Source organism: Carassius auratus, chromosome 43 (assembly GCF_003368295.1).
Source record: "Carassius auratus strain Wakin chromosome 43, ASM336829v1, whole genome shotgun sequence".
NCBI lineage: Eukaryota > Metazoa > Chordata > Actinopteri > Cypriniformes > Cyprinidae > Carassius > Carassius auratus.
This window is the reverse complement of record NC_039285.1, coordinates 9,036,393-9,062,354: the sequence shown is the minus strand read 5'-3', so window position 1 is coordinate 9,062,354 and position 25,962 is coordinate 9,036,393. Positions and strand designations below refer to the sequence as shown.

At 36.3% G+C, this 25,962-nt stretch overlaps 1 protein-coding gene across 1 annotated transcript in view; it reads right to left on the bottom strand.

Moving 5' to 3' along the window:
* Positions 1-25,962, bottom strand: part of LOC113061625 (ras-specific guanine nucleotide-releasing factor 1-like) — a 40,258-nt gene that overhangs the window by 3,139 nt on the left and 11,157 nt on the right. Inside the window, exons 2-21 of the mRNA XM_026230908.1 lie at positions 23,597-23,703; positions 20,636-20,783; positions 17,355-17,447; positions 16,558-16,811; positions 13,918-13,997; positions 13,582-13,775; positions 13,034-13,143; positions 12,090-12,208; positions 11,411-11,571; positions 10,858-10,921; positions 9,542-9,684; positions 9,302-9,384; positions 8,536-8,784; positions 5,542-5,912; positions 4,531-4,650; positions 1,913-2,083; positions 1,712-1,818; positions 1,176-1,288; positions 945-1,005; positions 253-356 (exon numbers count right to left, since the gene is read on the bottom strand). Coding sequence (XP_026086693.1) covers positions 253-356; positions 945-1,005; positions 1,176-1,288; positions 1,712-1,818; positions 1,913-2,083; positions 4,531-4,650; positions 5,542-5,912; positions 8,536-8,784; positions 9,302-9,384; positions 9,542-9,684; positions 10,858-10,921; positions 11,411-11,571; positions 12,090-12,208; positions 13,034-13,143; positions 13,582-13,775; positions 13,918-13,997; positions 16,558-16,811; positions 17,355-17,447; positions 20,636-20,783; positions 23,597-23,703 — 2,852 coding nt within the window. The remainder of the gene's footprint in view (positions 1-252; positions 357-944; positions 1,006-1,175; positions 1,289-1,711; positions 1,819-1,912; positions 2,084-4,530; positions 4,651-5,541; positions 5,913-8,535; positions 8,785-9,301; positions 9,385-9,541; positions 9,685-10,857; positions 10,922-11,410; positions 11,572-12,089; positions 12,209-13,033; positions 13,144-13,581; positions 13,776-13,917; positions 13,998-16,557; positions 16,812-17,354; positions 17,448-20,635; positions 20,784-23,596; positions 23,704-25,962) is intronic.

Here is a 25,962-nt window from a genome sequence, read left to right as displayed (position 1 = left end):
CCTCATGTCATCCATATCAAAGTTGTATGCAGAACTGACAATCTACTGTATGATTTTAAAAAGACGTCAATAGTAGACTTCAGTCATATGGTATGCACTGAGTGAAGATTCTTCAAAATGTTTTTTTTTTTTTTTTGTGTTCAATGGACAAACAGCATGAATGTTTGAAGCAACATTAATGACACAATTTTCATTTTTGAGTGAACTATCTGTTTGCTCCCCAGTAAAGAATGAATTCGTAATCACACTTACTCATATGGTATGACTTTGAAAACAAGGTGGTCCAGCAGGGTGAGCTGTTCTGCGATCTCCAGAGCCGAATGATTCTCGTAAGGCTCTGACTTTCCTCCTTCCGCCTATATAACATTACATACAATTAGTTAAATGAGATACTGAATAATGAATTTCTACACAGTTTACAAAACTTTATACACAGTTAAATACACAGTACTATAGACTATAATAGCATCGGACACAAGACTCAAAAGAGGAGTCCTGGATATACACTAAAAGTTTAGAAAAATGAAAAAAAAAAAAAAAAAAAAAATATATATATATATATATATCACAGATTCCACAAAAATATTAAAAAACACAACTACTTTCAACATTTTTTCTTGCAGGATCAAATCAACATATCAGATTGATTTCTGAAGGATTATGTGACACCGAAGACCATAGTAATGGCTGCTAAAAATAAGATAATCAATCATGCTAAATGCAGATATATATATATATATATATATATATATATATATATATATATATATAGTCAAATAGAAAACAATTGTAATAATACATTTTAGACGGAGAATTTAGCATTAGAATCTTCTTTCAAAAACATTAACGATCTTACTGACCCCAAACTATATTGGTAAGTTCTGATCATTTTAGAAATGACATGTTGAGTAATTTGGAGGATGACCCAGAATCTCCCCACTCACCATCTGCAGCACCTCCTCCAGACAGATCTGATTGTCACCAGGATCCTCCTGTGTCAATGTTCTGTCCAAAAAAAGAAAAAGAGAAAAAAGCAAAACCTTTGATTTAATTACATGAACAGGAGTTTATCAGACTACAGAAATCTAAAATACTGCAGGACAGGATAATCCAGCTACTGCAACACACGACATGAGTGCATTGATTCTGTCTGGGTGTAGACAGACTCTACTCACCTGATGATGTTGGCAGCAGCTTTCCTTTCTTGGGTCAGGAGTTCAGGATCATGCATCACCTCCTCCAGGAAACTAATCACTTTCATTTTGAGCTCAGTGTTGGTTTCAAAGTCCTACAAACATACACACACAATACACAGGTGTGCAAAAACAAATTCAATCCACAGAAAGTTCTGCAGATATTATTTATTATGTCATTCATATATTATGATGTTTTAACATTTTATCAGATTTAAATCCATTCCACAGAATTCGTCACATCAAAATCAGTGCAGAAATGTGTCCTTCTGGGACAAATAATGCCTACCACACGGACATGCAATAAATTCTGTATTGCATTTTGTTTTTCTATTTGTACACTTACTATACTTTTATTGCCATCTGTGGTTCCATGAAGAACTTTTGACATTAATGTAAACCTTTCCCTTGCACAAAAGATTATTTGGGGGGAAAAATGTCCTTTATTAAAATGTTTATTTTAAAAACTGATCACTGAAAGGTTTTATGGGAACCCAATAATGTTTACTTAATCTCACCTGCGAGTGTTTGGACACCCAGTGCCTGAGGACATTGAGAACTCTGTTAGTTGCTGCTCGACGAATCACAAATTCCTTATCTCCGTTCCTCTGATCCGTGGGGAACCCTGATGACCAATCAAAATTCACATAAATCCCTCTTCTTCCAGGCAACAAATATCCACAGCCTATGAGAGTTTGAAACAGATTGCTGAATCCTACCTGTGCTTGCCAGAGACATGCGGCGGTACTTCTCCTTGGTTGGTGTGCCCTCGTTGGCACCTGCAGTGGCAATGGCGAAGGCAGAAGCAGCAGACAAGGCGCTACGGTTGTTGTCCAGCTCCCGACAGGATGACATCACCATGCCATTATTGTACGAGAACAGAGAGAATTCTGCCAGGAGAGAAAGACAAGTGGCACACACAATTGTTAAATGCATGTTTGAAGGTTAATTTAGCTTTAATTTCAGAATTAGTCAGCTACACAAAACCAATTAAGAGATTAAAAAAAAAGATACTACTTTTGCATACTTCAGGTGATAGAAAATACTGGCATTTTCAATATGCAAAAAGGAAAAAGTTTAACAAGTATTGTTCAGTGTGCAAACATTAGTACGATTCTATAACTTCCAGTTACGTTTTACAGAACATTTAATTAAATGTACACCAGTAAACATTTTTTTAATTAAATCAAATGTATTATTGATAATACTGATAATATTATTTTATAAAATTATGCGGATAACAATAATAATAATATTTATGAAATTTTAATAATCAAGTAATGTAGATCAATGTAGTATTAGACTTGTTATGGTTGCAAGGTAATTTAACAATTTTATTAACAGTCAGTTTGCAACACCATGATTGAGAGCTTTTTTATAAGGAAAGCTTTTTAAACATTATTGTAAAATATAAGATTTCATATTTTTAATAAAAAATCTGTCCAAAAAATGTAAAAAAATAAAAAAAATAATAATAATAATAATACAATTAAACAGCAAAATTATGCCTAAAATTATCTACAAAACAAATTCTGAACCTGTACTCTAACAAATTCAAGCTGAATTAATAATACAGTATTACTGAAATTTTAACAAATCAGTAATATAGTTAATTATACGAGTGCTGTTCATGCTTGCAAAGTAAAGGAGCAATTTTACCAGCACACCTTTTGCAACAGTTTTGATTGTGGCTCATTCAATTAGAATTCTAATAAAATAATATATTGTAATGTTACAATAAAAAAAAAAATATAAAAATGTTCTTAACATTTTGCAAAACACAGACCATCAGAAATCTAAGAGCTATCTATTTAATAAGGACAATTCTCAAACATCAATATTAAATATTGTAAGAAAGGAAATTAATTAATTAATCAATTAACTAATTAAATAAAGCAAGTAAACAACACAATTAAGCCTAAAAATGATCTGCAATGCAAAGGTTGAATCTGTACACTAAGAGATTTGAGCTGAATTAATCAAGAATATCAATGCAGTGTTCCTAAAACTTACACTAAACATACTGTATAAACTGTCAACTGCCAGTCGCCCAAAAAACTAAAAGATCCAGAGTAAGTAAATGTGAATTTACAAAACTGTGTTTCAGAGTGCTTCCTCTTTAAGGGTACAGCATGCGCAAAATAAGACAAGATGGACTCATGCAGAAATAATGGAGGCAGTGACATTATCTCCACAATGGAAAAAGCTTCCGATGATGACATATGAAAATGTCACAACGACTGTTAAACAAAAATGACTGTAAAAATAAGCCTGGATTTCAATATTTTCATACTGTTAGCTGTGTACTTGCAAGCACTTTCCACAGGCTGATGCATCATGTTATCATATTAAAAATATATTTTTGGAGCCTAAGAGTGTTGATGCTGCAATGATGTAGTGCATCTAAGCATCCAGCTGGTGGCGGTACGAAACATAAAATCACAGACTGTGTCTTCATCAAGACAATAGGCAGGGCTCTGGTTCTCAAGATGGTTGAGACTAAAAATAGCTTATCATTTCACTAAGATGTGTGTCTCAAATACACCCTCAGAGAATAACAAAAGCAGCATTTTAAAGAAAACCTGTTTGTTGCATACTTCAGATAAGGTTTAGAACCCCCCCAGCTAAAAAAAAACGAAGAGTATCGGAAACATGCTTTATTCTTCTACTGCCTTCTAAAGCTTGACGGCAATACTGTGTCACACATATGAAACAATGGGGTCATCATTGCCATGTGAACCCCATTTAATTCAGTTTTAAAAACAAGGAGACAGTGTTGTTGCAGTGCACCGACCGCGCTCAAACAAACCCGGTAACCGTGGTGGCAGAGAGAATACATGCTAATGGTTGCTATGGCACAAGTTTCCCAAACACCTACTCACGCCTCCTTTGGCGTTTCCCTGAGCTTTCTCTTTTTTTAAACCTACAGAATTAATGAGATCTTGAATGAATCGTGTCTTGTGAGGCTTCCATCTACGTCCTCGGGATCACTTCAGACCTTTACAGATACAGCGTGTACTTTAAAACATGAACGACGTGGGAACAAAAAAAGACCAGAATACAGAGATATCTCACAGACAAAAGTGCTAAGGAACTTGAAGTTTTTACATATACCTAAATATGTTAACCCTTAACAAGTGAATGTCACTGGACCTTTGAATCAAACCCTCAGTTTCTAAAAACAGCGAATCTGTCATTTTGAGCCATTGATAAATGCAACATTTGGCTGGTCTGAAGGGTGCAGGTGGCCTGTCAGCATGAGATGCAGGTGCTCTGGTTTTCATGTCAGTGAGCGATAACAACAAGGCAGGGAAGTCTAGGACAGAGTGTCTTCTACCTGAGGAGTTTTTGCATTTGACGTTTTTGGGAGTGGTGGGTGATTTGGTGGGCGACACCTCAGCCTCTGCCTCATCACTCTGGATCTGGTCGTGGTCGCTTTCCTCCCTCACTGAAATGTCTAGAAAAAAATCAGTCATAGGCATTACAGTTATTCATATGCATAAGATATAACGAACACATGACACAACAGAAACCCACCATATTATGACAGTTTGCTCTATGCGATTTGGATCCAAGCTGATACTATGATTGAAAACACTCTGTATCCTTTATAAAACTAAAACTGTAAAAAAAAAAAGTTCATTACTTGAAATAAAACAAACAAACTGAAATTATATATATATATATATATATATATATATATATATATATATATATATATATATATATATATATATATATATATACACACACACAAAAAGTATTTTATTTCAGCTTGGAATTTTATTTAATTTTTCGTTTAGTAAAGATGAAGTACGATTCAAAAATTACTAAAATAAAATAAACTAAAACCTTATAATAAAAATAAAAAAGAGAAAAAAACACAAATATTGTGTTAGTAATTTTAAAAATTACTGTTAAAAAAAAACAATTAAAATGAAAACAGAAGATATTTGAAAAAATCTAAATATAAACAAAAACTATAAAAGTGTATTAGTGTTACTAAAATAAATAACACTATCCAAAGTCTGTCTGACTACTTGAATGTACAAGTCATTGTTTAGTTTGTTATAACACACACACACACACACACACACACACACACACACACATACACACTCAAATATTCAGCAATACAAAAATACAACAATAAATAACAATGGCATGCTTTTTCTTATTTTTTATTTAACATTTTTTTAGATTAAAAAATATATAATATGAATATATTATTTCATAAAATAAAGCAATTTTTATTAGATTATTCTGTGTTACTGAAATTGGTGTTGAGAAACAGAAATTTCTCTGTTATTGATATTAACTACTGAAATTATTTGCAGTATGACCTCACCCTGTTTGCTCAGCGAAACCTCATCAGCTTTGTCCGTTTTGCCTTCGCCCTCATCAGGAATCTTGCTGGTGATGGGGCTGGACACGTAGAGCTTGTTAATGTCCAGCGTGGTCTTGCTGAAAGGGGACACGGTTGAGTACATGCTTGCATAGCCATTGGGGGAGCAGCTAAGGGCAGCCAGGTCCAGAGCCTTCCCACCGGTGATGATGGGGATGTTGAGGGACAGTTTGCGGCGGCGGTTGGGGGACGAGGTCTTGGTGATGGCCAGCGGGGGTGGGGAGGAGAACTTGCGGCTGGCACGGGGCGACTTAGGTGGCTCTCCGTAGAGGAGCTTGTTGTTCTGGCTGCTTGCGAAAAATAGCTCCAGGGATCTATGTGTCAAAAAGAGCAGGAGGAAGGGTTAATGACCATGTTGGTGACCTGAGGCTGTCAAACATGGACATGCAATATCAGATAAGGAATTTAAAAATGTCAAATTAAATATATAGGTGAAATATACAACCATTAATACTAGTACTCAGCAAGGGTGCATTTAATTAATTAAATGTCACAGTAATAATGTTTAAAGTTTAGCATTTTTATTTTATTTTAAATAAATGCTGTTCTTTTGAACTTTAAATTCTTTAAAGAATCCTGAAAGAATGCATCACAATTTCCACAAAAATATCAAGTAGCACAACTGTTTTCAACTTTGACAATAATAAGAAATATTTCTTGAGTAACAAATTAGCTTTTTTAGAATGATTTGTGAAGTATCGTGTGAAAATAAATTATGATCAAATAAATATATAAATATAAAAAACTATATATATTTTTTTAGCATTAAAACATGCTCATTAAATTCAAATGTCAAAGACTTTGTCATTTCATGTGACCAAATACTTAGCTCAGATGATTGGTTGAGCAAATTATTGGTCATTTCAAACGAAACTCAAAGAGCTGTTTGTTTGAAAATCTGTTCAACCAATGGGATCCTCCCTGAAAACACTCAGTTCAGTGTCACTACAGAGATTAAATGACACGCTTCACCTTTAAATGAGCGCAGATTTAGAAAACCACCATTGGCACATCTCTAGCCTACAAAAAGACAACAGTAATGTATTTGCCTCTCATTGCAGCTCATGAATAAGCTGATAATGGCTTCAGAACGCTGTGTGGTGTGCTCAGGGTGTATGCTCTGACAGAGAAAAGCGTCTCTGCGGACCATAAACAGCCTACTCTTCACATCTCTCTATAAGGTTGGAGAGTGTTGCAGAGAAGCTTTCCCACACATCGAGCCACCCCTACACGTCATGCCTGCACAGAAATAGCCCCACTTATGACAGTCTGGATGACCGTTGGAGCCGAGGCAGGGCAGCTGAGCGGGGGAGGTCTGGGGAGGCATCACAGCCATGCAGTCTGCCCAGGGGAGAGTGGGTGCTACCGGCTGTGGGTGTGTGGGAGGTCCCCGGCTCTTACCGATTTGCCTGGATCTCCGTCTCTAGAGCCAACCGGAGGAGGAGATGCACAAAGCAAGATGAAAATACAGCGCGCATGCAAAGCCGAGACTGAGAGAGGCTGCTCTGGCTGCAAAACGTGCACACTAAATATTTAATCTCGCAGATGCGGCACGGGCGGAGGGTGGGGTCCTGCAGCAGAGTGGCCAGTTGCTAAGGTGATGGCGACAGAGCCCCGCTGAGATGCTTCAGTCAGGCAGGCACGCAGGCGATGAAGCAGGGCCCAATTACTGCTGTTTCCAGCAGAACACACACATACATAGAGCGGGGCGACACATTAGTGTGACCTCTCGCAAGCCTTTAGCAACTCCAGCACATCTCACTACCTTCCCCTTTGGCTTTCTCTCTATTTCACTCTCTTTTCTCTCCTTTTATCCCATACGTACGCAGACGCTCGCTTGCTTGCTCTCACTATAGGGTGACACACACTGGTGTGACTTCTCTCCTATCACACCAAAACAATCTCTCTCATACGGGAAATACAAATCCAGCAAAAAAGTCCTGGTGCTAAACTAAGAGCTCCATGTGCATTGATATATGTGTGCCAAGATACAAGTCCATCAGACAGCATAAAAGCTGAGATTTAGGGATGGATCATGATAGGTCCTCCAACTACTAATTAAACAGGTCGACTATACTTTTTCTAGACTTTTCAGATATTTACAGTGCATTCAAAACACACACACACACACACACACACACACACACACACACACATATATATATATATATTTTTTTTTTTTTTCAACAAGGATAAACCAAATTGCTCAAGCGTGACAGTATATAGGCCTACTTTTATAATGTTACAGAATATTAAAGTTTTTTTGAATGTTCTATTCATCAAAAAATCTTGGTAAAATGAATGCAGTTTCCGCAAAAAATATTAAGCAGCACAACTGTTTTCAACTGTGATAATAAGAAATGTTTCTTGCGCAGCAAATCAGCATATTGCAATTATTTCTGAAAGCTCATGTGACACTAAAGACACTGAAAATTCTGCTTTGCAATCACATGAATAAATTAGATTTAAAATCTCTCTCTCTCTCTCTCTCTCTCTCTCTCTCTCTATATATATATATAAACAGTTATTTAAATTGTAATAATGTTAATATATTTATTATTTAAGGAGTACCTTTAAGAAGGCATGTAAGCTTCTAAAACCTGCATTTCATTTCATTCTTGCTCTATTCTGCTGTTTTTGTACCTTGTCATTAAGGGCTTCCTCAAGACCGATTAGTCAACTACAAAACGCCATGCTGCTTTTTCAGTCAGCTTTATTCTAACGTAAGTACCAAGTTTTTAAGCTCAACTTAATCAGTATTGTAGACTGCAGACAGTGCTGAAAACCACACTCTTGCTACACGCTGCTCTGCACATGAGAGCAGTTTACAGTTGACATCTCTGGGCATGTCAAGCTTATAAGAGTGCCATTTGCAACAAAAACCTCTGTAATCTCATTTTCTGTATAAAAAAAAAAACAAACAGCCGTGTGGCTCACCGGGCTGGTATGGCACTGATAGGCTTCTTGTATATGGTGATGAGTTTGTCAAGGACTACGTCTGCCCTGGTGAACACACGGTAGGAGTGCAGGAAGGTGTTGAGGAAGTCAATGGAGAGGAAGCGCAGGTCAGTCAACCTCTCCAGCAGGCGTTCCACGCTGGCGTAGCGGATCTGCAACACCTTACACGAGTTCATCATCTTACTGAAGCGGATGTCCACATCATCACAGTACAGACTGGCATCAGACCTAAACATGTGACACAGATTATTAGATGGGATTTACATGTATACAAAGCACCACAAAAGGGCTTTATAATCATATATATATTTTGAAATAGCTTACTAGTCAAAAAATATAAATACTGCCAAGCCCAAAGACAGGCCTTTTAGATGAGCAAGTTGTTTTAAAATAAGATACACAATTAATTTTTTACATTCATTTTACATAAATGTTTTATGTAATGGGAAAAATAAATAAATAAATAAATAAATACAAGTAAGTGTAATTAATATGTAAGTAAATTATAATATAAATAATCTCAGCAATTATGTCTCTTTTGCTATAATTTACGTTATAATATAATATAATATACAGGCTTCTCAAAATGTGCCAAGTGTCATTAAAATACAAAGGTGATGTATGACTGTGAATAAAAAACAGGCTGATCTACTTAATGCAGAAACTGACTATGTTTTATAGACATTTTACAAACAATTCAATAACTAAAAGCATAGTTATTTCCAGTGTGAGAATAAGTGCTTACTTGATCATCTGGGGCACAGTGACTTTAGAGTTCTCCTCAAAGGCGTTCATCATCAGCCCATTACAACGAATATTATCTATGCACTGTAGTAACGAGTGAAAGAAAAGAGAGAGAGAGAGAGAGAGAGAGAGAGAAAAGAGTGTGAGGACAGTATTTGAACCACAGAACGCGGGTAAAAGGCGAAGGTTTTGCCCAGAGCTGTGTGGATCACTCAGTGTTATCTGATGTGAGCAGACATGCCTGGCTGATGTCACTGGTCCAGGCCGACTTCTCTTGTCGCGAGGAGGCCACCAGGATGATGGTGAAGGACTGGCTGTCTTTGGGCTCCACCACAATCTTAAAATCCAGGTGCTCCATGTCCTGACCACCCTTGTCTGACTTGGCTGAAGAGAAAAATTTAAACTTAGTGATCCTCTGGAATAAATCTAGAGGAGGTCTGTTGTGATCAGGGCTGCCCCCTAATAGTCGACAAGAAGATGCTGGGTCGACCAAAATTTTATTAGTGGCTTAGTCGCAGAAAAAAAAAAATCCACAGGAAGTGGTGTGGTCACGCAGTCCGTGACGGACAGATCATTAATGACTGGATCCTACATCCAAATGCTTGCCTATCATTCATCTCTCTCAAATTATTACTTATAATTTAAAATATGTAAGTAGTAGCAACTTTACATGGACGCTCAATCTAATGTTAACCTAGAAAAATGTGCGCTATAAGTGTCTGTGCGGAGTGTGAAGGCTGAACAGTAGCGCGCTCACAGTATGACAGATGGAGGCGCCGGTGTGCTCACTTGCACTTAAAATACTCTGTCATTTTAGTCATACAGAAAGGAGTAATACATCTTTCAAATCTGTAAAGCATCTACATTTATTTGTGGGCGCTCACAATAACAACAAAACATTGTGCTTTTGTAAAATAATGAAAGCAAACAGTATGCGCTTTTTGCCGTCTCAGCCTCTGTGAACTCGAGCGCAATACTCGATGTATACTTGCCTTACAGACATGAAAGATATATCTTGAAATGAGAGTGAAATGTCTACTTTCAAATGGACTGTTTCGAATCTAATAATAATAATAATAATTCTCAGACTATGTAATCCATATGAATCTTTTATGCAGGCACATCCACTTCTGAGAAGATGATGAGACAATGTCGCTGAATTTCAGTTTAATCTTACTGTTTTTCCCTAACACATTCATCATCATTACTTCTGCCGGTGTGCTTTGACAAGCTTTATGTATGCGCTTGAGCACTTATTAAGCTATGTAGGAAATTAAAGGCTCATTAGCATAATTTAAATTATTTATTAATAAACGTGCGATTAGTCGACTAATGCTTAAAATGACTACTAGTCGACCAGAAAAATCTTTAGTCGCGGGCAGGCCTAGTTGTGATTAGATCTGTGTTCTGATCTACTTCTACATATATGCTATAACTAATGCTTTTCAAAAGCGGGTATGTACAGAGGTCTTTTCAGTGTCAAAATGTCAGCTCTCTTTTGTTATTGCAGATATTTTATAGTATGCTTAAGATTAAATCAAGAGTTTTGATACGTACACTCATCATCTGTGCCCTCTGGTTCCTCTATCAGTGTGCAGTCAATGAGCGAAACCACTCCATTCTGCAATCCAGAGACAAGTAACAGTCAGACATGCTCTGAAAATCTATCAAATAATCAATAGCAGCCGTACTAAAACAGAGATTATTGTGAGGATTCTCCTTCTTGAATTTCCCTAAAGGCCAAGAGCAGCAGTGGCTTATTGAATGTGGTAAAATTACAGTCGGCTGAAGTAATAACCATTTTCAGGCCACAACATAACATTTCACTGGTTTAACAACATACCTGATACATTCAAAATGAATTCTCTGAGAAATTAAGAAACAATGCAAATAAAGAGAGATAGATATAGATAGGTAGATCATTAATTATCTAATTAATCAATTAATTAAATAATAACAACAACAACAATAATGTTTTGATCTATCTATCTATCTATCTATCTATCTATCTATCTATCTATCTATCTATCTATCTATCTATCTATCTATCTATCTATCTACTTTTTTTTTTTTACTAGATTTTGTATTAATGCAGTGCATGAGGCTTCACCTTGGTTAGGTGTAGTTTTCCTCCAGAGCCTCTAGTGCAGATAATCAGATGCTTGGAGAAGAGAAAACACTGCTTCTCTCCCTCCTTCTTCAGAGACAGAGAGCCCAGTCGGCCGCGGGTGATCTTGCCCTTCTCACTCATGGGCACTTGTATTAGAGATCCTAAAAACAGGATGTATTAGCGTTGCAGGTAAGGCTGGGAAGTGAAGAACAGACAAATACTATGGCAGCACATGGTGTAATACTGGATTGACATATGTTCTTATCAGACTCTTATCAGTTTCCTCGTGTCTTTGTATCCTGCAGCGCATCAGTGACATTTCCGATCCTTGGCTCAACACCAAGTTTGACTGGTAAAAATGTGATTACACTTAGAAATAAAAGAGTTGGTCTGGTCTTTGAACACACTGTGTTCTATGGAGACTAGCAGGATTAGAGCACCCAATCCTTTGAGTTAACACTCCGCTTTGTGCTGGCAGGGAAAAAGGGGCAGCCCAGAAGAACCAAGAAGGGGAGAGGAGGGAGGTGGGGGGCTTGACGATAAGAGGTGACAAGAGTGACAGTTTACAGAAAAGAACAGAAGGAAAGGAGAATCCAACCGTCTTCTTATCAAGGATCTGTGGCCCCTTTCAGGAAAGCACTCAGGATGATTTGTGTGTGTGTGTGTGTTGGGAGTTCACCTTGTCTGACAAAGGTCTGGCTGGTGTCTAGGAGAATCTCACAGCCCTCCACGATCATCCGCTCGATAGCGAGGTTCTTCCTAATGTTCTCCGTCTCGCTAACCTCATCGTGCATGATTCTGAAGGAGGGACATCATTTTAGCACGCACAGCTGTTATTTTTATGACACATAAAAATTGTCTAATGTTCAATGATATCACAATGATAACAAAAACACAAACAATAAAATAAAAAAAATAACTGGAGAAAGTGAAAAACAGTTTTTTAGTAAAATTTTTAGTTTCACTAAAACTGAAATTAAGCAGTGAGAATTTAGATTTTAGTTTAGTTAAGTTTGGAGTTATGAAAATATAGTTTTATTATATTTATATAACAGAAATATAACTATATATTCTTGGATATTGCAAATTAATTTTAGTTTTTTTTGTAATTGAAATGATATAGTTTAAGTTTAGCATTAAAAATACTAAAATGCTAAATAAATAGAGCTTTAAAACACTGAAAACAATTATAGAATAAAAACTAAAATGACATGGTGAACTAAAAATCAAGTATATATTAAAAATAAATTAAAAATCTCGCCTTCAAATGTGATTCACATACTCAGAAGTATTTGTGGCATTATCAAACCACAAAGGGACAACCAAATAGTCCTGCCTCAAACTGGCACCATGGTTATGTTCAATCATTATGTTCAATCCAGACAAGCTGCGCAGTCAGACTGCAGTTCCATTTACAGCCAATAGTGGTGTGGAAATTACACTCTTTAACTTCAGATATAGCATTTAGAAGTTGATTTGATGATCCGGTTTTAGGAACAATCTACAGCTTCATTCAGATTCTTTTTAATAAATGAGCCCCATAACCTTTGAATAGTGAGAAATAATGTAGTGATGCTGTCACATGGTCATGGATGGGTACGTTAAAGGCACATTTTAATGTACCTGGAAAGCTCCTCCAGCTTTGACTTGGCGTAATCCAAGCTGTTTCTCTCCACATGCTCATGCGGTGTATGCGCTAACAGCTCATGGAGGGTCAGTATGTAACGAGGAATCTGCCAGACAACAAGCACATGTCATAATGTCAGACAGGAGGGTAGTTTTCGATTTTATTTTTGCCTTCTGCTGCAAACACACTAATCATATCCACACTTAGTCATGTGCACACATGGAAATCCAAACAAAACTTCATTAAGTCTGTACACTGTATTCTTGCAGAGGACGCTTAGAGGGGAGCACTATCACTCATCAGCACATTTATTACCAACACTGCAAATCCCAAAGTAGACCTTGCTGGACAAGATCACATGAAAACTGCTTACAGTACAAGAAAAAAGCCATTAGACCAGAATGCACTGCAAAACCCTAATTAAAGGGACTAAAAAAGCATATGAGGACCTGCAATGTGCTACTACGCAGAACTCTATTACAGCTTGTGATTTGTAGCATGGCAACCATAAAAAATGAGAACCCGAATGAAAGATTATGGTCACCTGGAACATGGGGTAAGTGAGGAACGTCTCCAGCGTGCGCTCCTCACAGTCAGGCTTGGCTTCATACTGTTTAAGCAGCTTGTCGAAGTCACGGTTCTGCTTGCAGTGGGCCAGGATCTGCAAACTGTACTGGTGGTTACGTACAAACTCCTGGTAGATGTTCAGCATGGGCAACAGGATGTCAAATAGGTCAGCTGAAGGACAGGAAGGAAGATCAAAATCAGTGTGACTGGGCCTCAGATCTGTGGCACCTATTGAAAAAGCCAGCTTGCAATTTGAGGGGTTTACAGAATGTTCTTTGCTGTTGGTTGCCAAACGCTCTGGCAGTGCACTCACCCAAGACTAATGTTGGCCAGCTTGCTATTCGAGCTTTCAACCCTTGGTAGAAAATCTGATGCAGAAACATTATGGTTTCACTGCAAAACAAACAGGACATCCAAACAACAATGTAAGCATTTGATTGTTCTTGTAAGATTTTTTTAATCTTTTTGAAATAATTATTTTACTGTAGTCAAAATCATATATTGTGAAATATTATTAAAATTGAAAGTGTTAACATAACATTTTATAACATAAATTACAATAAAACCATATATATTCCAAAATGTAATGTATTCCTTTTAATGGCAAAGCTGAATTTTTAAACCACCCATTCTACAGTCTTCAGTGCCACATGATCCTTCAGAAATCATTCTAATATGCTCATTTAAAAATATGCTTTTTTAAATGTAAAATGTCAGGATTCTTTAATTAAAAGAAAGTTTCTTTCTAAGAAATCTATTTAGCATCTATTTGAAATTTAAATCTTTTGTAACATTACAAATGTCTATGTCACTTTGTATAAATTTCGAGTGAAACAATGTTTATATTAAAGACGCTAAAAACATTTATAGTCAATGTAACTATCTAGGCTACATTCTAACATTGTAACAAACAGAGATCACGCTTTTTAATGCAAAAGTTAAATTTAGAATATACCTGTGAAATGTAAGTTATGAATTGAGGAAACGGACAATAAAACAAACAAAAAAATAAATAAAACTGCACATCTCAAACTCATTAAACATCACAAGCAGCCTAAACATCACAAGCAGTGACTGAAACTACAATTCATGGACTGGCCGCTAGAGGCTGGCTCCAAACAGTAGCGGTTTTAGGCACGGGCGAACCGGGCAGCCGCACGGGGCGTCATGTTTTCGTGACACATTGGGGGCGGCAGCACGAGCAGATAAACAAAAAATCCTCTGTGTCGCGAAGCGGTTTTTCGTCATTTATATCATTTCACTGTGTGTGGAATTGGCAAATTGGCGCTCCATGCAGCTGCCAGCGCCCCTGCTTGCTGAAAATGTACACTGAAAATGCAAACAGAAGTTTTGTGTTGTGAGAGAAGTGTAAGTGGGTGGGGCGAGAGGCGCGTGCGACATTTCACCTCTGGGTCTCTCTCAAATGGAACGAACAGGGCGGGGGTGGACGGGGACGGGGGATCCACACTAGTAATATAATTAATAATAGGCTAAAGTCAGTCACACACCTCGACTTTCTTCCAAATAACGCACATTTCATTCATAATTTTATAATACAGGCCTATAGTTCCTGCAAATGAAACTAGGTAATACAAGACGATTATGCGGTCATCAAGGTGAATTGGTTTAGTCTTGACTTCTGGTCCTGAGTGACAGTTGGGGGGATGGGAAATCTGTTGATTGTCGAGTGCCAAATAAACAGAGATGGAGAAGAAAAGGTCAAAGCCAGGTGCCCAATTTCGAAAAAAAAAGAAAAGAAGAAGAGGAGAAACGAGCAAAAGATAAAGGTATGCAACTCGAAAGGGGTCTCGCCCAGGGTGTATTTCAATGTAGAACCGCCACTGGCTCCAAAAGGGAGTCAATCCCATAGACTCCCCATGTTAAAATGCCCAACTTTACATCAGAATTATTTTTTTTTTTACAACCTGGTACAAAAATGTATTTTGGTTTATATTGCTAATTTTGCTCTTCATGACAACTATGAGGGGGGATTTTTTTTTTATATAACTCATCCGTTTAAATTATATTAAGCTCTGTATAAAGTTCTGCATAAATAAGGGCGTGGCCCCTTGAGTGACAGGTGGATTGCTGCTGCTGACACTGCCGTTGCGCTAGGTGGGCGTGGCTTCAGCAACCAGCTCCCGTCTTTTTGCCCATTTTAGATGATCCGGGAGTGATGCGTTTCCAAGATGGCGACGGCCCGCTCCGCCCACTTTGAGCTTCATAAACGCTCTTCAGAAAACTACGGGTGACGTCACGGACACTACGTTCATGTTTTTATACAGTCTATGGTCAGCACGTGTATCTGTCAAACCATATGACAGGACAAACTGCTTTAAACTATACGTTAACTACTGTATATCTTACAATTATTTAAAAGCCCTTAATATAAAGCATGTCTAATGTTTAGGACAAACTGGATCATGCACTCTGGAATATGCAGCTCACTCTGTGTCCTCCACTATTTTTCAGATGTGCTCTTATCAATCTGTTGTATATAGTACAAACTGGATATACCACCATGCTCCATTACTGATCCCGAACTTTCGAACAAATGTCTCAGATATTTCTCTTAAAATTGCTTGGAAGAAATACAAATAAATATAAATGAGACAAGTGTTGACAGTAAAAGTACAAAGCTATACAATTAATGTGGATCCCCAAAGCTCAGATAATTTGATCTGGGAAGAAACTGAGTCTAGAATTTGGTATGTGACAAATCAAAGCTCAGTGTGAGACTGAGATCGCTGAGATTTAGATACACAGATTATTGGGGGCTTTTCACAGAAGAAACATCAGAGAAGTAGACACCTAATCACATTGTTGTTAAGGTATTTAGCAATATAAACTGATATTCAAGTGAACAGAATTGAAATGTTGAAATGTTTCTTTCCTCCGTGCATGCAAATCCTTTCAAGCATTGTGGTTATTTCTGGCTGGAACTGGTGTTTACCTATTGAGGAATATGCTGCTGACATCATCATGTGTTATGGGTGGTTTCTTGGAACTGGCAGCCATGCGAAGCGGTCTCAAGAAGTTGTTGACAAGGATGTGAAGCTGTTGGACGTACTCAGCCTCTGCTTCAAGCATGCTAAAGACGACTTGGTTCCTCTTCCTCATGCTTTCTGCATGTGGTGAACGGATGTAGTCCTGAATGATGGTCTTCCACTTTCGCCGACACATCCAACCCCTCAAGAAGCTTTGTACCTGATGCAGCAGCATTAATAAGAATCAATCAATAAAATCAATAGATCTGAACTGAGAATACACAAAAACTCATAAAAAAACTTGACCAATCATTAAACTAACCCTAAGTCACATGCTCTGTTCCAAAAACCCAGCTGCATTTTAAGTCATCATAGTTGTTTTCAACGTCAAGCTTATTTTAAAACGTAGGAAACGTAGCATTGCAACAAACTTAAGCAAGATAAATGATGAGGTGAGTGGTTATAAATGTTTTAATTTACATATTTTATTAAATATTGAAAATTATCCATGGATCCATGAATTGTCTTTTTTCAATATAGTTGTGGTCATAAGTTTAAAAACAGTACAACTTGCAGAATCTGAAAAATAAAATTTACTACTGCCACGAATAAGCAATTTCAAATAGCAAATGTTTATACCTATAGTCCGTAAAACAAAAACAAATGAAATCAGTCACCTAAGTGGTTCTATGACAGTCAGGATGCTACCTATATAGGCAGCTCACTAGGTTTTGAACTAAAGCCGTGTAATTCAAAGCCTTACTTTCTTGATTTTCTTGATTTCTGAATCATCATCGCTAGGTGCCGTGGTGGGATTCGACTGAATCTTCTCATTGTCTTTGAGCATTCCTGCAATCTGCAACAAAACAGCAATAAAAATGGCAGAGTCAACACTTCCTTTGGAAAAAAAGTTCCTTGCCTCACTACTTCCCAGCATGTTGACAAAGTGATTAAGTCAGGTCAAATCAGTGCCAGCACAGTGTGGCACAAACACTCGCCCTATCAAAGCTCTCAGATGCCACTCGGGTGATTTCTGATGCTTAGGGTGCACAAACTTTCAAATTATTACATGGGCCTGCAATTTGAAAGGGAAACATTGGGGACACAAAAGAGACGGGAGCTGGCCAGCAGTCTGTAGGTGAGTGCTCCATTTATTGGACACAGACTGAAAGAGTTTATTATGCTGTGGACCAAGGATGCGACGCACACAATACATCTGGGGTCATGCATATTCAGCACACCATTTCATACAGCCAGCTCCATTTGCACTTTAAAGTAAAATTACTATTTGATCTGGCTGATGAAGTATACAGCAGGGATCTTGTTCTCCTGGAGAGCCGTTTTTTTATGGGGAGAGATGCAAAGTAAATTGCAAAGTAGTCTAGAGAAAGCTCTTGAAAACCAAATGCTTCTCAGACCACTTTTAATTCTCTCTAAAAGAAATGATCATGTAATATGGGTCATGATAATTGACTAGTCATCCAACAACTGACTAGTCGATTTAACGGGGATACAAATTGTTGTCAATCTTTTAATATTAGTTACAGTAAATTATTGTTCTTGTTTTGCAGACTAATGGCTCATGGTACTATCTTAGCAAACCATTAGTCAATTAGCCTATAGTCTACACAAAAATCTTTAATACTACATTTCCGAAATCGTGTACCTTCCTACATTTGAATTTGAATTTACTTTGAGACCATTAAAAAAACATGTTCTACATAGTATGAATTTGGGTAGTTTGAATGAAATTCGGACATACTACATCCGCTGTTATTGTCACATGACCTACCCTCATCACTTGACTCATGGGATGGTAAAGTGTCCATCGAATGCACACTTAAGAATCTGGGAGCAAGAAGTACGTAATCTGGGTACTTTTTGCATACTATTTTTCGAATGCTATGTATTCGGACATATAACTTGCCTCAAATACTGTTTTTCACATACATTTCAACAGTAGAGAAGTATGCGATTTTGGATGCAGGGATTGCGTTTCTATTTGATTTTTATATTTTTTTTCTTTGCCATCAGTAATATACGTTATATTAGGGTGCTTTGTGTTGCATTTTATGTTATTCAGCTTAGTTATTCATATGTTTATGTTTAGTGTATATTTGTTTCTATATATACTAGTACTGGTCATTTTTTTATATACAGGCCATTTACAATGAACTCTAATTCATCACATGTCTTTTTATTGTGCCATCTGTATTATTATAATGGTTAGCAGTATACTTTAAAGCAAACAGAAGATTTTGACAGAAGTAGATTGGTATATTAAAGGGTTAGTTCATCGAAAAATGAAAATTATGTCACTAATGACTCACCCTCATGTCGTTCCAAACCTGTGAGACCTCCATTTATTTTTGGAACACAGTTTAAGATATTTTAGATTTAGTCAGAGAGCTCTCAGTCCCTCCATTGAAACTGTGTCTGTTGTGATCGAGTTCAAAACACTGTAGTTTAGTGATATCCGGTTTGCGAATGAATCACTCGATGTAACCGAGGAGCTGAAGATACTGCGCATGCATGATTCAGCGTGAAGCAGACCGACACACAGAGCGTCTGAACTGAACTGATTCTTTTGATGATTGATTCTGAACTGATTCTTTGCTAATGTTATGAGCGAGGGTAAACCGAAGGCTTGAATCAATCATCGCAATCATCAGGGCAATCATCGCCAATGATGTCTTTACGTTGAGCGCAAAAAAAACGGTGAACCGTTTACTTCAACCGGTTTATTGGATCGAACTGTCCAGAAGAACCGGTTCGCGGAAAAGAACCGAACTTCCCATCACTACTGGTGATCCGAAAACTGATGCAACCGGTTCTTGATTCGAGAACGAGTCAATCGTTGGTCATTATCTGGCTCAGCTCGGTGTTCATCTTCAGTTCTCTCTTCACAGCAGTTCAGTCAGTGTACTGTTTGAGTAAATGAATTACTCCGGGATATTGGTTTGTTTTAACTCAGAGGGAGTGTCAGCCACATTAAAAAAGTTAACAGCTTAAGTCATTTGTGGATTAATGCGTATTGGAGACTCGAACCGTTTCAAAGATTCAGTTTGATTTGGTGAACTGGTTCAAGAAGATCCAGTTACATCGACTGATTCATTCGTGAACTGGATATCACTAAACTACAGTGTTTTGAACTTGCTCACAACAGACACGGAAGAGAAGACAATGCTGAATAAAGTCGTCGTTTTTGCTATTTTTGGACCAAAATGTATTTTCGATGCTTCAAAAAATTCTAACCGACCCTCTGATGTCACATGGACTACTTTGATGATGTTTTTATTACCTTTCTGGACATGGACAGTATACCTTACCACAGCTTCAATGGAGGGACAGAAAGCTCTCGGACTAAATCTAAAATATCTTAAACTGTGTTCCGAAGATGAACTGAGGTCTTACGGGTTTGGAACAACATGAGGGTAAGTTATTAATGACATAATTTTCACTTTTCAATGAACTATCCCTTTAATATTATATGACTTCATGAAATTTATGGTTGTAAAATATACAGGTACCAATATGCCATCCTGCCATACCTAAAACAACTTGTCACCATACATATTTTCAGTGAATTTATGGTAACCACCGCTGTTTTTTTGTTTGTTTGTTTTTTACAATGCATGATAAACAATTGTAATATATTCTGTAACCAAACATAACATTCATTTGTGTTATTTAGTTGTTATTTGTAGGTTAAAATGTATTTTAGTTTAAGTTTTTCCAATTATACTAATTTATTTTTTTAATTCTCTTATTCCATTATAATGCAACCACTGCAATATTTTTAATTCTGTTTTGCAAACATATCTTAAACCATAGTAAACCATGTTCAGGTGAACCTGAAGACAACCTTTTTACAAGGGGCTTCTTTAAAACAAGTTGACTATATGTCAAATATTTAGTTTTGAACTTATTTCCCAGACAACACTGTCACTTCTGAGAGACAGAATCAACTAGATGTGCAGTAAAATTTTTGCATGTTCATTATAAATAAACAATCCTAACTGCATTCTGAATTACAAATTTTACCTCTGATTTTAGACGTTCAATCTCAATCTCCCCATCTTCTATCTGTTGTCGAAGTTGCTTAGCAACTGTTTTCTCGGTCTCCACGATTTGGAGTAGATGGAGGTACTTCTGCATGAGCGTTTCATGCTCATTGGCCAGGTTTCTGTAGCTGCACACAGAACACACACACACACACACATATGAATACAAACACACACACACATACACATCCATGCACAAAGGGATACAGGACACAAATACAAACATGAGTGTGCGCATACACACTCTACACAATGAGGAACATCACGTTATACTAGAAATAAAGCTCATTAGCAGAGACACAGTGTTAACACGTAACCCCATAAGCACACACTTTATCAGAGTAAACTGTGGATGCTCAAATTCAACAATTAAACTGAATTGTTGGTGCAGTGCTTATCTCAAAACAGCAAGCAAATCCAGACGCCTTCATGTTTATGCACACAGATTTAGAACTGCTGCAGGGCATAGCCAGAGATAAACGGCCAAAATAGACCTCCAGTATAGACTGAGACCAGAACGGAGCACCATCCGCCCTCTTCACAAACACAGACCTGCTCCTTAAAAATACACTAGACCTTCTGATTATGAAAGAGAATCTAGTGAGTGTGTATTATTTAATACCTGCAAAACTTATATGTTAAGCTGTTTATATATCTGTTTGTATATCTGCTGGTAATTAATTGGTGAAATAATCAAATGCATGAACCACAAATATAGTCCAAACATAAGCTACTGTAAAAAAAAAAAAAAAAGGGGCATTATAAGATTTTTTTTATGTTTTTTAAAAGAAGTCTCTTATGCTCACCAAAGCTGCATTTTTTGCTCAGAAATACATTAAAAAAAGCACTGGTATTGTGAAATGTTACAATTTAAAATAACTATTTTTTATTTGAATGCATTTTATAATATATTTAATTCAAATGTTGGCAAAGCTGAGTTTTCAGCTGGTACTGCAGTCTTCAGTGTCACATAATCCTTCAGAACTCTTTGGACCTGTTGTCGTGTGTCAGTTCCTGTTTTTCCTTATTTGGTCTGTTTCCTGTCCTTGTTTAGGTTGATTATTAATTGATTCCATACAACTGTGTTTCCCTATTATTCTGCCTTGTTAACCCTAGTCCTTTCAGTTCAGTTTTGTCGGGTCTACCAGCTCCATATGTGTGTCTTCCTCCTGTTCTCCATATTGGATTTACTCCTGTGTTGGATTAATAAAGACTATTTTGATTATCCTCGGTTCTGTGTTACTTCCGGCAGAGTAGCGTGATGCTGATTTGGTGCTCAAGAATTCCTTATCAATGATGAAAAAAGTTGTATTTCTTAATATTTTTGTGGAAACTGTGATACATTTTAAGTATTATTTGAGAAATACAAATGTTAAAAGAATGGGATTTGTTTGAAATAGAAGTCTTTTGTGACGAAAAATGTATTTACTGTCACTAGTGATGAAATTAACACATGCTTGTTGAATAAAAAAGAGCTGCCTATAATTTTCTTAAAAAAAAAAAAAAAAAAAAAAAAACTAAAAACTAAATAAAAACAATGAATGGTAGTATAGTGCCTGGCTGAGTAGTGATGACAGAAATAAGTGACATAAACTAGCCTAAAAATAATTATAGTACTGATAATATGGATGTGTTTAGCAATTTCATATTATAGCATGCTTTTTAGTGCTATTGCATCAAAATGGAGAGGAAATAATCATGGTTGAGTGTCTTATTAAAGCTGACAAAAGGATGATTGGATATGCAGTTTTGTTCCACAGACCTCATTAACCTGTAGTGTATTTTATCAAGTTTTACTGCTATTATACATGAAATGTAAATGTTTACCAATTAAATTGCATAGTGAACAATCAAAATTACTTTTATTATTATATTAGTTATATTATAAAATTACTTAAATTAAAATCCTGACGTGATTGTTTCAATTCATACAAGGCTAACACACACAAAAAAAAAAAAAAAACTTTTAATCTACTAATCACAGTAATAAACCAACAAGTCAAAACCATGATCGGATCTGATTATCTTTTTTTTTTTTTTCAAATATGCACAATTATTTCACCTTATAAAACAATTGGATATATTTCTGAAACAGTATATTGTATATAAACGTATAATATTTATCTTAACAGGGTTAACCTTTTATGCCTTAACTCTCACATGAACATAGCAAACTGAAAACATATCGAAATGCACATTTGTCTTTGACTACATTATGGCTCTTTGTTATTAAAGGCACAACATGTTGTGCTTTGTTTGTTAGTTCCCAACAGAGAATTCAAATTCGAAGTTCATTACTAAAAAAAACAATATTCCCAAAAGAACCTCTGCAACATCCAAGACTGCTTAAACAAGCTTCAGGCTAATTATAGATAATGAGACATGGAATCTGTCCACTTCGCAAAAAATCCTCCTCTTTATTTATTTTCCCCGACACATTCATAATCACTTTGCTGGTGCCTTGAGGCAATTGCTTTATGCGTGAGCTTGAGCACGGAATAGGCTATAATACGCCTGCCTATAGTATATTATTATATTTATCAATTTATATAACGTACGACTAGTTGACTAGAAAAATCTTTAGTTGGGGGTAACTAAAGGGGCAGGATGAGGAAGCCCTACATTTTTTTAAATAAAATGCTATAATTACGAATAGTGCAACAGCTGCAAATCACCCCGTTTTTGCATTCCTCGTGTTATGCATGAGTCAAATGTTTTTTATTTATTTATTTTTTTTTTGTCAGCTTGTTTATTAAATGCAATATGCTACTGCCTGCATATAATTGATTCCAAGAAAAAATCTGTGGGGTGCACTTGTCTTTGTCTGGGGTGTTGAAGCACCTGCTAGCCCCTCCCTAGCCCCGCCCATGCTGTTCACTGAAGTAGACAACAGTATATATATTTATTTTTTTATTTTTTTTCCCTGAAAGAGTTTACTTACCTGGCATGTGATATTGCTGCCACCCATTCATCACAGTCCTTAACATCTTCTGTACGAAGCTCCAGAGCCTTCTGATTCTCATGGTTGAAGCTGACTGTGAAATAATACTGTAATACAGAAAGAACAAAAACGCATGTTAACTCCAATACTACACAAATAATCTTATTGACTACAGTGATGGATGAAATATGAGCCAGTGAGAGTTTATCTTAATCACCAATAAATAAAAAAATGTAAGAAATCAAAAATATGTTGTGTACTGTATTTCAAATTTTTAATTTAATATATTTTAAAATATGTTTTATTTAAATATTTTAGATTCAAACAAAATTTTCAGAAGCCATTTCTCCAGTCTTCAGTGTTATGATCCTTCAGAAATCATTCTAATAGGCTGATTTCGTATTATCAGTGTTAAAAATGCTTACATTTTTTGAATGTATCTGTGATAAAAAAAAAAAATGATAAAAAAAAAAACAATTCAGGATTTTTTGATATATAGAAAAAACACAGCATTCATTTAAAATTTTATATGCAGTATATACCATACAAGACCACCTGTCTAAGTTTATATTGTGATAGTGACAGCTAATTGGACACTATCCCTTAATAGAGTCCATGGTTAAAAACCACTACAAGGTCTCTCATAGGGATGTTTGATACCACTTATTTTGTTTTTGATATGATACCGATACGATATGATATGATACTTCTAAACTGAACTTATTGACTATGAAATTTATTAACTTATTATATTACTAAGAGTAAAATGGGTAATGATGCCTCCTTATTATCATAACTGAAACGCATTTTAACATTTAATATTCAATAACTACAACTTATTAGGTTATATTTTTGTTTACACATGGTAGTGGTAACCATGGAAATCTACAAATAGTTTAACTTTAGCAAAAACATTTTTGTAAGGGACTGCCAGTGACAGGCAACCATTTTATTCTTTAATTGCATAAACTATGTAGGCTACAATTTAATTTTGTTCATTGTGAAATAGCTCAAAGATATGTTCTTTTTTTCTGTCCTCATATAAGCATTATTTTGTGCTGCGGTTCCCAAAAGAATGTGTTCAGATGTGGAGGAAAATACTTCTATCCTACATAATTATTCACTAACATAGGATACTTATACAATTTAATGCATATTAAACACATTCTTTTTTGTTAAATAAATAGAATCATTGGAAAATAAAACACACCTTAGTATTGATATTTTTAAAATATCGATATATGCCAATCCCTAGTTTCTCAAATTCACTGAGAGGACCTGTGAATTTGAATTGCATGGGGCATTCCAAGAAACTAATTAGCACAATTAGCAATTAGCACAAATGAATAAAAATCATGTTTAAATAACAACAAGTCTTTGTGTAGTGAAAAGCATTTTTTGACAGTTTGAATGTCACATTTCAAAGAATTTTCCAGTCAAATGATCAGCATCTCAGGATGGTACAACTGAACTGGAAAATCCTTTGCATATGCTAATACGACACAGTATTTAATATATAACCTCACCAAGAGCACAAGAAATAAGGAGCTGCATGATTTTTTTGGACTGATTACAAAGAGTGCAAGAAGAGTTCATTGAACACAGAAAGGATCTGCTGGGTCTGAGTTGATGTGCTGAGGGAAACTTCCCTGTGCCTGAGATAGCTCCAGTTCTCCTGAGGAATACCATAAAACATGTAAACTGGGAGCATGGCACATTACATAACTGTATGCTACCTGTTACCTAGCAACTCTGTGCACTAGTGGCTATGGCTCTGTATATGCTACCCGTTTCTCTCCATTTCAGAAAGCCAGGCCTTAGCACTGAATCCCTAACAACCTCCATTTCTGTTGGATTACATCCCAGTCATTTGTCTCATGCAGTGGAGACCCACTGAAAGTGATTGAGGGTGCAAACGCACAGATCCCTATATAATACATCTGGCAAACAGTACCGAAATAACTTTTTATTCAAATAAAAGACTTGAATGGGCATATCAGTGTTGTTTCTCTCAGTTTCAACACATTAACCATACTTCAGATTTCTTCAGATTTTTTCGCACAATTCATGCATGAGATGTGAAAAATTCTAGAGGGTCTATTGGGTCCATCAATTATTTATAAACCCAAGTCACAAAATAACATTTGAGATTTTAACTGACTTCAAATGACTTCAAGTAAAAAATTTAGCTAAGCTATATAAATACATGATATCAGATTTCAAAGATCATATAAAAGACTAAACGTATTTTTCAATAGCATCAAGTTTTCTTCTACAGTGCCATAAACAACCAAACCTTCACAAAGCTTCACCGTAACAACCTTACTGATCAACTTTACTAATGTTGTACTCTGCCACAAATAGGG